This window comes from Mustela lutreola, chromosome 10 (genome assembly GCF_030435805.1).
Source record: "Mustela lutreola isolate mMusLut2 chromosome 10, mMusLut2.pri, whole genome shotgun sequence".
NCBI classification, from domain to species: Eukaryota; Metazoa; Chordata; class Mammalia; order Carnivora; family Mustelidae; genus Mustela; species Mustela lutreola.
In genome coordinates this window covers 24,789,763-24,803,519 of record NC_081299.1, presented here as the reverse complement: position 1 = coordinate 24,803,519, position 13,757 = coordinate 24,789,763, and the positions used below count along the sequence as shown (strand labels likewise).

The 13,757-nt window shown below is 52.7% G+C and overlaps 1 protein-coding gene across 6 annotated transcripts in view; it reads right to left on the bottom strand.

The window, feature by feature from the left end:
* Window positions 1-13,757, bottom strand: part of ZNF362 (zinc finger protein 362) — a 38,715-nt gene that overhangs the window by 11,654 nt on the left and 13,304 nt on the right. For 3 of the 6 annotated variants that reach the window (XM_059134885.1, XM_059134886.1, XM_059134884.1), the window contains exons 2-6: window positions 13,540-13,665; window positions 7,990-8,053; window positions 7,559-7,805; window positions 4,179-4,500; window positions 3,194-3,418 (exon numbers count right to left, since the gene is read on the bottom strand). In XM_059134885.1, the coding sequence (XP_058990868.1) occupies window positions 3,194-3,418; window positions 4,179-4,500; window positions 7,559-7,805; window positions 7,990-8,053; window positions 13,540-13,577 (896 nt within the window). In that variant the 5' untranslated portion in view covers window positions 13,578-13,665. Of the gene's footprint in view, window positions 1-3,193; window positions 3,419-4,178; window positions 4,501-7,558; window positions 7,806-7,989; window positions 8,054-8,828; window positions 8,935-11,066; window positions 11,872-13,539; window positions 13,666-13,757 lie in introns of those variants that run through there. The other 3 variants (XM_059134888.1, XM_059134883.1, XM_059134887.1) reach the window with 3 other exon arrangements.

Genomic DNA, 13,757 nt, shown 5'->3' with positions numbered 1-13,757 from the left:
ATGAGCTGAGCTGAAAGCAAACACTTAACCAACTGAGCCACCTAGCGGTCCCAATTTGTGCACTTTTTTAAAGTGAAGACCAAAAAACCCAGTAATTTATTTTCATGTACAATAAAAATCAAAAAGAAATGTCCTTAAAAAAGTGTTTTCTACATTTAACTAGACTTCTCAATTAGCCATAGTCCTAACATATGCTTTATGAGATAATTAAAGAGCAAAGATGGGTCAATATCCTTGCTACCCAAAATATGTTCCTAATCTGAAAAAATGGATCATGCATTCTATCTTAATAGAAGACTCCATTCTCCTCCATTCTGACATTGATTGTTACAATAAATGTTTATTGTTACAATAAAGGGACCAGTCATTCCGGCTAATCTGCAGTTCCCAGTCCCACCTGCCTAGAGGCCTCTCCTTCCGGTCAGAAGTGGAGTCTTCTGAAGAAGACATCAAGAGATTATGGCCTCAGTAGAGGGCTGTAGCACACGCACTTGGCTCTCTAGGCTCCAGAGAACAGATGAATGGGCACAGCCTCCAGCCATGCTGATACCATCACCTTGACCAGACACTGCCCGAGGCCAAAGCAGGATCAGAGTCTGCAGTCCAGAAGCAGACAACCTGGCAAAGCAGATGGACCACCCAAGATCAGCAGGACGGGTACTATGACTTCGAGCTGAATGAAAGTGATTTAAGTGGGGTTCATTCCTATTTCCGAAAGGCGATACGAGAAGACCCTTTTCTTCTTTGATCTATACCTCTAACCCTTGATTTGGGAGGTTATATTTGAACCAGGAATAAAATATTTCTTCAGTGGTGCCTTTTTAACTAATCCTTCAGAATTCTGGGGGAGGAGGGAAACCATAAAAATTTAACATTAGATATAAACTCATGACTTATCAAGGAAATTTTAAAATAATAGTTCTACTGGGGCGCCTGGACGGCTCAGTCAGATAAATGTCCAACTCTTTGATTTCGGCTCAGGCCATGATCTTGGGGTCGTGGGCCCCACCTCAGGCTGTGCGCTCAGCGACGAGTCTGCTTGTCTGCTTGAGGATTCTTTCTCCCTCTGCCCCTCCCTCCCCTGCCTCCATACTCTTTCCCTCTCTCTAAAATAAATCAATAAATCTCTAAAAAAAATAATAATAAAATAAAATAACAGTTCTGTTGAAAACAGCATGTTATAGGCCCCAAACTATAAAACTGCTCAGAATAATTGCCCACAGTGTCTTCCCTGGGACCACTTTCTCTTCATGGCCATTAGTTCGGTATGCAAGGTCAGTAAGAATCTATCCTCCTTCCCAACAGGATATAATTGGGTAAATCAAATTTGTAACCATGACCGTGCCAGAAATGTCACATTTAATGACAAATTTCATTATATTAGGCATAACAAGCCTGAGAGTAAAACACATGGACCGTCCTTCCCATGTGGGATGTGGCCTCCCCGGGAAGCTGCCCAGGATGTGCTTCCTGGCTTGCGGATTCCCATCCAGCATTTAAGGTTACAGAAAAAGTTACTCCTATCAGCCCAAAACACTGACAAACGGGGATTCTGCAAAAGGAAGTCACCCCTATCGTTACCGGCTGTACAGGCACTACCCGACAAGGCTGACGAGCATGGTTCGAGGTTTCTGATCTTAGATAATACCCTAAGAAATTTTTTCACACCCACCGATTCAAATAATGACCCAGAGGTTCCACGAAGCCTCCTGACAGAAGTTAGCTCTAAAGCCTTGGCATCATATGCTCTGATCTTAACAGCCATACACTCAGCGAGACTTTGCTTATTAATCATCACCTTGTTACAATGGCCTGTGTCCAGAAAACTGACCAAACTTTTAAAAAAATCAATCAATCAGTAATGACAAACATGAGAAAATTACCAGGACAAACCACTGTGGTCCAATCCTTATGCCTTAGGAGGCACAGGAGCAGCAGGAACGGACAGAGGCCTCGTCCTGCTGGCACTCCCCCGTTGCTATCTTACTACCAAACCTACACAGTACACGTTCAAGTCCAAGAACTAGACCAACAAGGCGTTTCTGAGCCCCGTGATAAAGCCTACAAAGACAGCGGACATAGCCGAATAAATCACAACAGTAACGACAATTTTAAAAAACGCTAAAAGCAAAAATGAGGGTCTGTCTCGCATCAGAGCCCCAAAGAGAGAAAACTTGATCACTTCCTTCAAATTACAAGCTCTGTAGCAAAACCTACTGCACCCCTGACTTTCCCAAACTGGTACTGGCCAACACACAGCAACGCCTGCAGATATACATGATCGTCGTTGGGGGCGGGGGCAGGGAGGGCTGTGTTCCTTCCCCTCTGAGGAGCTGAACTACTGTAATCGTGGTAACCTTTGGTTTGCTTCTTTAAATACCTGTGATATTTTTATTTGGCAAGTGGCGAGTCAGCCTTTCTGATGTCTATACTCCCCTGCAAAAATCTGTCTTTTGTTAAAGCATTTGTGTTTCTGAATCTCTCTTTCACGCACTCCACTAGATAGAATGCCTATTCTATAGGGATTTTTGAAAAAACAGGGATTTTTGTGTTTTGTTCATTGCTGTGTTCCCAGCACCTAGAACCATGCCTGTCTTGGAGCAGAGGCTCTGTAAATATTTGTTAAACGGATGAATCATATGTTCTATAAAAGACAGTTCTACTTATGCCACAGATATCCCACAAACGCCCAGATGCTTATTACGTGCCACACGCTGGGGATATGGGGCCAAGCCCTCGTCTTCAAGAGCTCCCAATATATTTTAGGTGGCAGACAGAGAATGTGACACATACAAGGCAGCCTGCCACTGATCTGATGGGGACGCACGGGGCCTGTGGGCCCCAGGAGGACTTCCGGGAGGAAGCTGAAAGGAGAGATGGCTAGGAGAGGGCCAGAGAAACAAGATAAAGAAGAGGGAGAGTGTTTTAGGCAAAGGACACAGCAGATGAGAAACGGGGGGAAGGGTGGCACAGTAGTGACAGCAGAGGCCAGTGAGGTCTACAAAGGTCATATCATCAAAGGCCTCAAATGCCAAGTAAAGGAGTTTGGTCTTGACTGCCGGGGCAGTGGGCACCTAGAGCAAGCAGGTCCTCGCCCCTCCCACACCAGGTCCATGCACCCAGCACATGAGCCGAGACTGACTGCCAGGGGCAAGGGGGTTGGTGGGAGGGCAGCAGCAGGCAGGCCCCTTACCTGGTGTGCTGCTGGAGGTGGGAGAGCTGTCGGAAGGACTTATCACAGTAGGAGCAGTGGTAGGGCTTCACGCCCAGGTGAATGCGCAAGTGCTGGGCCAGGTAGGAGGCGTTGGCAAAGGACTTGGAGCAGTGCGGGCACTTGTGGGGCTTGGCCTCGGTGTGCGACTTGGAGTGAATCTGCATCTCAGACTTGGTGAAAAAGGTCAGCGGGCACACCTTACACCTGCGGGGCAAGAGGCACTTTCACACCTGGGAAGACCCCCACCCTCTGTCCGGAAGCACAGGGGGCCTCCCACACCCATAGACCTTGTGCCCCGCACAGCGAGGAGCCCCGGGGGCACAGGCCCACCAGGGAAAGTCAGGGGGCAGGCTCCCAGCCTGGAAAACCTCCAATCTAGAGGCCAAGGCTCTTCCCAAGGGGGACTCTAGTCACAGCAGCAGGGGACTGCTTGACATTTCCCAGAGGAGAGAGGCCCAGCAATCTTGAGGAGGTATGCCCGGGGCCACAGTCCTTAACACTCAAGAGTAAGAAGTTCTCCTCCTAGGTGCCCATCAGAAGCATCTGGGGAGCTTTCAAAAAGGGCTGACTGGCCCTCGGCATGTTCCCCACCCACCCCTGACAAATTAAATCAGAATTTCTGGAGGTCCGTTCCTGGGATTGGCATTTTCTGAGCGCTCCCCAGATGATTCTAACTTGAGGGCTGAGGACACTGCTTGCAGGGAGGACGAATGGATTCCCGCTGCTGCAGGCTGCGGTGAGCTGGGCCCCCAGCAGCCCCGCATAAGCAGGGGGAGGACCGCCCCACCCACCTGTGAAGGGGCTGAGGTTGGGGCTTGGCAGAGAACCCCGCTCCTCAGGACCTGGCACCCACCCGCCCTCAGCCCCTGGGGTCCCCTTCCAGCCCCAGCTGTTGGGCTCCAAGGGCAGCCCCCCAAGCCCATGGTGGACCCCTTGGTGGACCCCTTTCCACCAAGACCCCCACCTGTATGTCTTGCCCTCCTTGGCAGTCTCGCCCGAGGCCAGGATGGGGTAGGGAACTACGAGGACAGGCGGCCCCCCTGGGTTCTCTGCCTTGATCTTTTTGCGGCCGCGCTCGGACTTAGGGGGGCCAAGCAGGCCGTGGCCCTGGATTGTCTTGATGGAGTCCAGGAGGGGGGGGCTGGTGATCCCTGAGATGAGGGTGGGGGACGAGGCGATGAGGCGGCTCTGGCTGGTGGTGGTGGGTGTGGATGGGGTGCTGGTACCCGTGCCCGCACTCGACTCCGACGTGCTCACAGCCGGGGTTCGGGAGGAGAGCCCCAGACCTGCAGAAGACATGGAGGGGAGGCAGCTGCAGAGGCCTTTCCAAGCCTCCTCTTCCCTTTGTAAATTACCCGGGGTAACTACATGAGAGGCCCATGTATGTATAAGAGGCCTGACACACCGAAGAACTAAATTGGTTTGGTAACAGAGGCACTTTGGAAATACTCCAAACCACAGGAAAAAAGCACAAAGATGTTCACTACTGTGTTATTTGCAATAGCAAAAAACTAGAGGAACTGAAATATGGAACATTAGGGAAGGGGTCCATACATCGTGATCAGTCTTCTCCACTGAACATTAACTGCCGACTAAAAAATTATGCTTGTAAAACAAAACACACACACACAAAACAAACAAACAAAACCAGCACATGTATGCATAGAAAAAGTAAGTAGGAGAAGAAGATATACCTAAAGTAATGTGGATAGTACAGCTAGAAGTAATTTTTTTTAAAGCATTTCGACTTAACTGTACTTTGATTCTTTGACAACGTACTTAAAAAAAAAAAAAACTTTTGTAATATAGGGGCGCCTGGCTGGCTCAGTTGGAGGGGCAGTGTTTGACCCTTGATCTCGGGGTTGTGGGTTCAAGCTCCACTTGGGTGTTGAGATTATTGAAAATAAATGAAAGCCTTTACAAAAGGGAAAAGGAAACAAAAATAAAATAAACTTTTGTAATAAAAGTCATTCTTTTAAAAACGAGGCGACTAGAAACGTTTACAGTATCAGGTGAAGCCAACAAAAAGCTGAAAATGGTACCTTTCATGTGACTAAAAGAAGACTTCTTTTAAAAAAAAAACAAAAATCTCACCATTGAGAAAGGTAAGATCCAGAGATGGACAAGCATTCATGTCCGCCGCTGCATTTATAACCATCAATGGAGGGCTGACTGGCAGAAGCCATTAATACGTCAAATGTACATGACTTCTGACGAAGCAACGTGGCTTCTAGAAATTGCCCATAAAGAAATATCTGCCCCCGAGCACAAGATCTGTGTATATGGACCTTCTGTACAACCAAACTGGACACAACCCGTTTGTCCTCAGCAGGGGCATTGTAAAGAGATGTGGTCCATCTTCACTATGAAGGACTGAGCAGCCACAAAAACAAGAAAGGTTCTGTGCAGTGATGGAGAGAGAACGCCCAAATGTGCCGTCATCAGGAGAAAAAAAGCAAATCGCAGACGGTAGGAACCCATCTATTTAAAAAAACCCACACACACCTAAGCTTCCTAAGTAGGTAACAGGCAATACAGATGTGTGCATTAATGCACAGAAATAGCTCTGAGAAGACACACCCAACTAAATTTATGTCTAAATTGTGGTTCGCTCTAGGGAGAAAAGAATTTTCTGGTAAAAGGAGATTTTCATACTGCGTCTAGCTGCTTCTATATTATTTGAATTTTTACCTGGTGAATTCATCCATTTTTTAGATCTGTGATTAAAGGATAAAACAAAATAAATTATAGAGAAAACATATGAAAACGCTAACAATAGTAGGACGAAAGCTAATTTTCTCTCTTTTCAGCTTGTCTGCAATCTTTACATTTTCTATAAGGACTACAAATTACCCTTATAATCAAAAAAAGCATTAAAAATGCTCACGGTAGAATGGTTGAGTAGGAAAAGTGAGTTGAAGTCATGGGTATAGCCCTACTCCAAGCTCAGCAAAACACACACACGTATATTAAAAAATAAACAAAAAAGGTGGAAAAGGAAGGAAATGAACCAAAAGGCTTTCCTTAACTGCTGGGTTAGGAGCTGGGGATTATTAGTGCGTTTTTTCCCTTAGTTTCTCTTTTTTTTTCCCCCAAATTTCCCTTAATATGCTTATATTACTTTTTTAATATTACTTTTATAATGAAAAAAATAAATTTAATAAAATCATAATAAGGGGGGATGTGCAGAGTGTGGCTGGGGCCTCAGGGAGGCTCACTGGGTCCCATAATTCCTGGGCGTCTCTGAGAGAAGCGGGGAATGAGGAGAAAGGCAGAGGCGCCCGACCAAAGGCAGGGGTGAGCCAGAGGAGGAACAAAGGCCCGGCTGCCGTGGCCTCCAGAGAAAGCCTGTCCACCAGGCTCTGAGGTAGACGTCAGGCAGCCCCGGCCTCGTGACACCCCTCAGGACTGAGCTCACCTCCTTCCCTACCCCGTGCTTCCTCCTGTGATTCCTGCCCCCCGACCGTGCCTGGGCTCTTCCCTCAGGTCTTCCCTCTCTTTACCCCTGCGGCCAGCCCAGCACCGAGCCCTGTCCATTCCCCTCCACAACTCTCAGATCTGTCCCCTTCTCCCCGTGCCCACTGCCACTGCCTGATCCAGGCCACCACTCTCCTACAGATCTCCCTGACTCCTTCCCTCTCCCAGCAAGCCAGTCCCCCACCTGGCACCCAGACCCAGCTTTCTAACCCGAATCTGAGCAATTCCCTCCCCTACTTAAAAATCTTCAACGGCTCTGCACTGCCCGAGGGTCAAGTCCAAACTGCCCAGCCTGGCCCACGGGGCCCTTCACATCTGGTCTGCTTCCTCTCTAGAGACCAGCTAAAGCCAAGGGTCATTAACACCCCGGCTCGAACCACACTGCCTGCCTCTGCCTCCTACTGACCCTGCAACTCTGCCTCGGTTTCCTCATCTGTTAAGTGGAGACCTCATGGTGAGAACTGAATGGTTGTTTCCTAAGTCAAATACGGTGGAGTGTTCAACCTAATACTGTCAGTGCCCACCGCACAGGCTGCTGGGAGTAGTAAGTGACCACTGCTGGGCACACACAGGCGCTCACCTGGAACCTGCTGCCATATTACCAGCATAAACACCATCCTCATCATGGTTTGGCCCTCCCACCCCGGCTGACCTTCTGCTTCCCACCCACACACCCGCTTAGCATATGCTGTTCCCTCCTCCTGATCCACTTCCCTCATGAACAGCCAACCTTTCCCCGCACACCGGCCCCTTCCCTCACCCACAAGTCTGGTCAGGGCTCTTGTGTGGATTTAGGGGGCGGGGGTCCTCCCAGGACAAGCGCCCCTCCCCCTGGCCTTCGCCCCGCCCCCTCCCAGCCCGCCTTACCTGTGACGGTGCTGGTGGCCGGGCGCGCGTGCAGCGCCACGTCGGGCTGCGGCACAGCCTGCGGGTGCAGCCCCGGCACCTGCTGCAGCTTGGGCAGCGACATGACGGCCTGGCTGCTCTCGGCCGGGGCCGGCGGCACCAGCAGCGGCTGCTGCGAGGAGGCCGACGTGGGCGGCAGGTGGGGCGGCCGGATCTTCTCCGCCATCAGCTGCTCCTTGATCTTGTTAATCAGGACCAGGTTGTCTAGCTGTGGGCGGGAGAGGAGACGCCCTGAGGGGGCTGGGGCCGCAGCCGGGCCCCTTCCCCAGGCCGCGGGTCCCCCGCGAGCCGGGAGCCTCGACACCCACCCCACAGGCCAGACCGAAGCCCCAGGCAAAGCAGAGCGGCTCCGAGAGGGGTTGGGCCGCCAGAGGACGAAGCACTCGTCTTACCTGGCTGGGCATGGTGGGAGGAGGGGGCCAGAAGTAGGGGTTGTTAAATCGAGGCTCGGCCATCCTGCGGGGAGAGAGCGACTGTCACGGGGACCCTCCCCACCCGCCTGGGGCGAGCTCCCATCAGCCATGCCCACTGAAGTCTGGCCCAGTGTCTGGGACCCCCACCCTCGTGGGACACTCACCCTGCAGCAGGGCAGGCCCCCTCCCAGGCCCAGGCAACCACGTCCCTAGGCTGAAAAGTCAAGAATTCAGTGTCTCCCTCCGTGGGCCCCAGAGGGCAAAGGTCAGAGACAGACCAGCTATGCTCCCAGTCCCCCCATCACCCTGATGCCGTGGACCAATTCCCATCCCCCGAAAGGGCCCAAGGCTGTAGAGCCCACCCCATGGACCCATGGATTTCACACAGAAGCCCCCACCCCACCCCACCCCCACTCCTGCCAGACAGAGACACACAGGGGAGTCTTGGAGCAACTTTGTAAACGGCCACAGAACAGAGGCAACTGCCCAACCCAGATCCTGGCCCTTCTGACCGCTGTTCCCTTGAGGGCAGACATCTTCATCAGAACAAGAGGGTAGCCTGGGTCATCAGATATGGCCACTCTGAAGGGCAATCTGGTACTATGGTTACAGAGACCCAAGTGATTACTGCCCTTTGACCCCAAAAATTGTTACCTCTGGAAAGCTGCCTCTAAGAAAAACACATGGACATGTGCAACATTTTACCTACAAGGATGTGTCAGCACACTCTGCTAAAGGAGCGACTTGGGGAGGCCTGCAGCTAGGACAGTTTGGGGCTCTTCACTAGAATTACGTGACAGTCTACTGATGACCCTCACCTCTCCAAGTTCCATGGCAGGCCCGGGCAATTAGGCCATTCAACCAGGGCAGCGTGAAGGATGGGCCTTCAGAGCTATTTTACTCTTCCAGAAGGTTCCAATCTTCCTGCAACCCGAGAGTAAGTCAAGAAGTGACTTACAGGGATACCTGGGTGGCTCAGCCAGTTAAGCCTCTACCTTTGGCTCAGGTCATGATCCCCGAGTCCTGGGCTTAAGTCCCGCATGGGGCTCCTTCCTCAGCGGGGAGCCTGCTTCTCCCTCTCCCTGCTTTGCCTGCCACTCCCCCTGCTTGTGCGCATGCTCTCTCTCTGATAAATAAACAAAATCTTTTAAAAAAAAAAAAAGAAAAGTGACTTACAGGACCATTCTGAACCAACCTGTTCTCCACCAAAATTCTCCTATCGCTCTCTCCCTAAACAGAAATTACTAGCCTCAATACCTACCAGTATTGGTGCTTAAGTGACACTGTTTATTTTGACAGGAAAGGCCAAAGTGAAGTGCCTTCGACTTCTTTTCCTGGTCCTAGAAGCCCAAGGAGCTCCTAGTGGAATTGCAGGCAGAGGGTTTTAGGAGAAAACTCTCAATACAATCTAATCTCAACACTCTTAATAAAGACTTTTGATACAGATTACCCTTATAATCTTTACTTGAGAAATAGGCACAGGAGGTATTATTATGCCATTTTATAAGTGAAGAAACTGAGGCTTGGATAGAGGGGGAAGGACCCGTCCAAGACGACAGGGCTGGGTGCCAGAGTCAAACTAGAAATCGGATTTGCTCAAGGCTTTTCCTCTGGGGAATTTGCTTTGCAAACCCCAGTCCCTGGTTGAGCCAATAAACCACATGCAAATGGCTGGATACCTACACAAAACCATCTCTGCCTTTCCCTCCCAGCCTGGGGGCCGCTTGAGGTCTGAGCCTGGCCAGGCTGAGGGTCAGACAGCCCCTGGCCTCTAAGGGCTCTCCTGCTCCCTCTACCCACAGACATCAAGCTGCCCTTCCCTTACAGCCCAACGCTAAATAAGCCCTTCCTGCCTAGAGTTCTCCCTGACTGTTCCAGACCCCTTTCTCAGAAAGACCTCAACACCATAATGACAGGGAGGAGGCTGCCACTTATCAGCTGCCTCCCTTGTGCCAGGCACATCAACACTCAAAGACAGGTACTCTCGTCATCCCATTTTATAACTGAAACTCAAGTTCAGAGAGGTAGAGTGACTTGGTCAAGGTCACACGGCATGGAAGCAGAGCTGAGATCCCTGCTCTAATCTGCCTAACTCCAAAGTCCAGCTGATTGGTCCCTTAGCTGTTCAGGGGAAAGGCAAGGCATCCTGACTGCAGGCTCGTGAACATGCCTTGTCTTAGGATACAAAGGGCACTGCCCGGGGGGCAGGCACCCACTCATCCAGCAGCCTCAGGACCTGCTGTCCACCAGGGAAAGTGTGAAGGGAACGAAGCTGGAAAGCCAGGGAGAAGAGACTCCAGGCTGGGGGAAAAGGAAGCCAGGAACTGGATACACCTGTCTCACCCATCTCAGTATCCCCGGCAGCCACGCCGAGAGGTGACCCACAACATGAGTTGCATGACAGAGTGAATAAATGAAGGAATGATCATCAGAATTCAGGACAACCACACACAATGTGGCAGTTTACACAGCTCTTCTGTGTCCACTGGCATTCTCCCCAGAGCCCCCAGGAAGCAGGGAATAGTTTCACCCCCATTTTGCAGAGGGAAGCACTCTGCTCCAGGCCACAAGGATAGGGGAGACCAAAGGGAGCACCGCACTGCGATGCTGAGCCTCAGCTCTCAGAGACTCAGTGCTCCTCATCTGTGAAATGGGGTGAAACAGGCCACTCTGCCTCAGGCCTGACCCAGCCCAGGGCTCTGCCTACTGCTCCAGCTGTTCCTCAGAGTTCTGCGGAGGCTACCCTCTCTTCCTCCTCTTCAGCTCAATGCCAAGTTCAGGCTTCCCAAAGGCCCAGCCTGGTCAGGGAGATACCGGGAAGGTGGCCAGCCTAGGGTCCCATGGCTGGGGTCAAGCATCCTCTCTGCCACTCGTCAGGCCCCTGGGCAGGCAGGGATGGCCCCTCGCCCCGGCTGGACAAACAGGCTCACAGAAGCCAATGGTCTGCCCTGGGCCACTTAACCTGATCCCCACGGTCTCCACCTAATTTCTCCATGTCCTTCTCTGGCTGGTCGCAATTTCATGATTCAGTCTGTGCCCCTGGCCTTGGCACATACCTCCTGTGCGTCAAAGGTGAGGAAGGTGGGCGGGGGTTGACCATTTGTTGGGTGTCAGGCCCACTGCCAGGTACAGCTCAGGAGGATCTGCAGGGAGGCTCCCAGCCAGCCCGTGGGGTGGGGGGCCCCTTGGGCAACCTGGGGGCCTGCACGACGTGACAGGCCATCGCCAGAGGTGAAGCTGCTCCGACCTTGTCAGAAAGGAGGGGTCTGAAGCAGGAGACTGGTCAGGTGTGTGTTTGGGACAGGTGGACAGGGCAGGAGGCCAAAGCCCGAGCAGAGGCGCGGATGTGTGCAAGTACAAGGCAGGTTTGGGTCCATGAGCCCGTCACCTTCAGGCACCAAAAAGAGAGCCAGAGAGGGGAGGTAGTGAGGGACTGGCCAGCCAGCAGGGTGCTAAAGGCCTGCCAAAGGGCTGGGCCGGAATGCTGGTGGGGAGAAGGCATCAGAAGCTCTGGAGTCAAGGGGGACTGAGGTCAAAGGGAGCAGCAGCCTGAGGGCCAGGCCGAGGCAGGGGCGGAGGAGCAAAGTGGGCTGTGCCTGTAAGGTCCTGCGGGGACAGGCAGGACAGGCTGCTGGCTGGGCGGGATGTGTCCACTGGTCTTCAAGCCCCCGAGGGAAGGCGAGACTGCTGTGAGCCGAGAGACACACAGCCCGGACGCTCACGGTGGGGCAAGCGCACTACCGTTTCGTTTTTCTTGCTCCACAAGGTGAAGAAAGTCAGAAAGGTGGATGAACGAAACACCTAGTGCTGCTTCTGAAAACGGTGGGCCCATCCACCATCCGCCCATCCATTCGCTCTGGATACATCCTCTGGGCCGTACGGGGTTGAGAGCTGGGGGACCTGAGGCAAAAGGGGGCACCCTGCTGTCCAGGAGCTCCCAGCTAAGTGGAGGAAACAGACTTGTGGCCCACAAGCTTCTGCATGAAAGAACTTTCGCCTGAGCCCTGCTACATGCCACCGAGGACCCTCCAGACCACCTCCTCATGGCCTCGTGCTGCCTGGACCCTCCGTGAAACTGTGACCCTGGCTCCTTATCTCGGTGTCTCTCAGAACTCCCCTCCCCACACACAAGCTACGCTCCTGTGTTCCACCCACCTCATCCGTGGCTGGCCCACCCGCTCTAGGACTCTAAATACAGTCCAAGTCCCAAGTCCCCGCCCTCAGACGGGGCCTGTCCCTGGAGCTCCAGGCCCACCTTCCAGCTACCTCCCTTTGCCTGTCTGGTGGGCCGCTTGGACTCAGCAAGCCTAAGCTGCACTGGGTCTTCCCCCAAGACATGTGCCCCCTGGAGCCATTCCTGACTGTGAGTGGGTACCCCTATCTGCCAGATGCTCCTGCCACAGACACACGTGTCCCTATACCTCCCAACCCTCCCTGCCCAGCTCAGATCCACCACCAGCCACTGCCCCGGGACTGGATTTCCAAATTCTCCCTCAAATCCACCCACTCCTCTCCACGAGTCCTAGCTATGATCACCTCACCTGGACCATGGAACAGACTGCTTTGTTTAGAGCCCAATGCACCTGGGTTCAAATCTCGGCTCCAACTCACCAGCTGTGTGATCTGGGGCAAATCAGTTGCTCCTGCCCCCCAAGTTAAGGGATGAGCAACCCAGAGCCAGGGGCCTGACCCAGGATGGAGAAAAGGATCAGGGGGACTTCCCAGTGGAGGTGATGCCTGCTTTGGGTCTTAAAGGATGAGCGGGAGTGAGCCAGGCAACAAAGGAGGGGGGAGCATGGCTGGCACAAGCAGGAGCCTGAGCAAAGGCCCAGAGGTGAGAAGCGACACGCCGTGTGCAAGGAGCTAAGCGTTCCCGTGTGGACTGGGAGAGGGGACATGGGGCTGGAGCCAGCAGCCAGGGAAAGCTGACAACATCCTAGGCCTGGAGTCTGGACTCAAAGCGGTGGGTGATGGGGCAGAATCTGTGGTTTAGAAAGACTCCACTGACTAATGAGTGTGGACAGGACCGGAGAGACCAGGGGAAGAGGCAGGAGACACCCATTAGGAGGCCCCTGGAGAAGGGGACGGAGGGGAGAGGGGAGGACCTGAGCTGGGACTCGGAGGAAAGTGATCAAAGAGGCCTGGCTATCCAGTTGGAGCTGGAGGCCAAGGAAGCATGCATCTCACCCCCACCCCACCCCCCGCACCGTGTGGCCCAGGAGGACCTCGGAATCCCCCCGCAGACACAGTCACAGGAACATGCAGACGGCCCCACACTCGGACACACGTGACAGACACAGACTTATGGTCCCAAACATGGACAGATGGGGACACAGAGCAGGAACCCACAGCCACCAGGACACAGAGTCACAGGTGGGCGCTGTTGCAGAAGGGTGAGTCCTCAGGGACAGACCCAGAAGGAAGCAGGGAGGGCACGTGAGGAAGTTGGGATGAACATAATGCCTTAGTCCCCCCCAAAGAACAAACCCCTCATTGACAGATTTCAACCTGGAATCACAGGCTCCTTACCTAGAGTGTCCTTTCCCACTTGGTGAACTTCTACTCATCCTTCAAGACCCAGCTCAAGTGTTCCCTCTTCTACGGAGCTTTCCCTGAACCCCCAGTCAGTCACTTCCTCTGTGTTCCCAACAGCACCTTGTATATGGGAATAACAATAACAATAATAATAAAATGGCAGCTACCGTCAATTTCAACACTCACTACGTGCCAGACACTGTGCTGAGTAT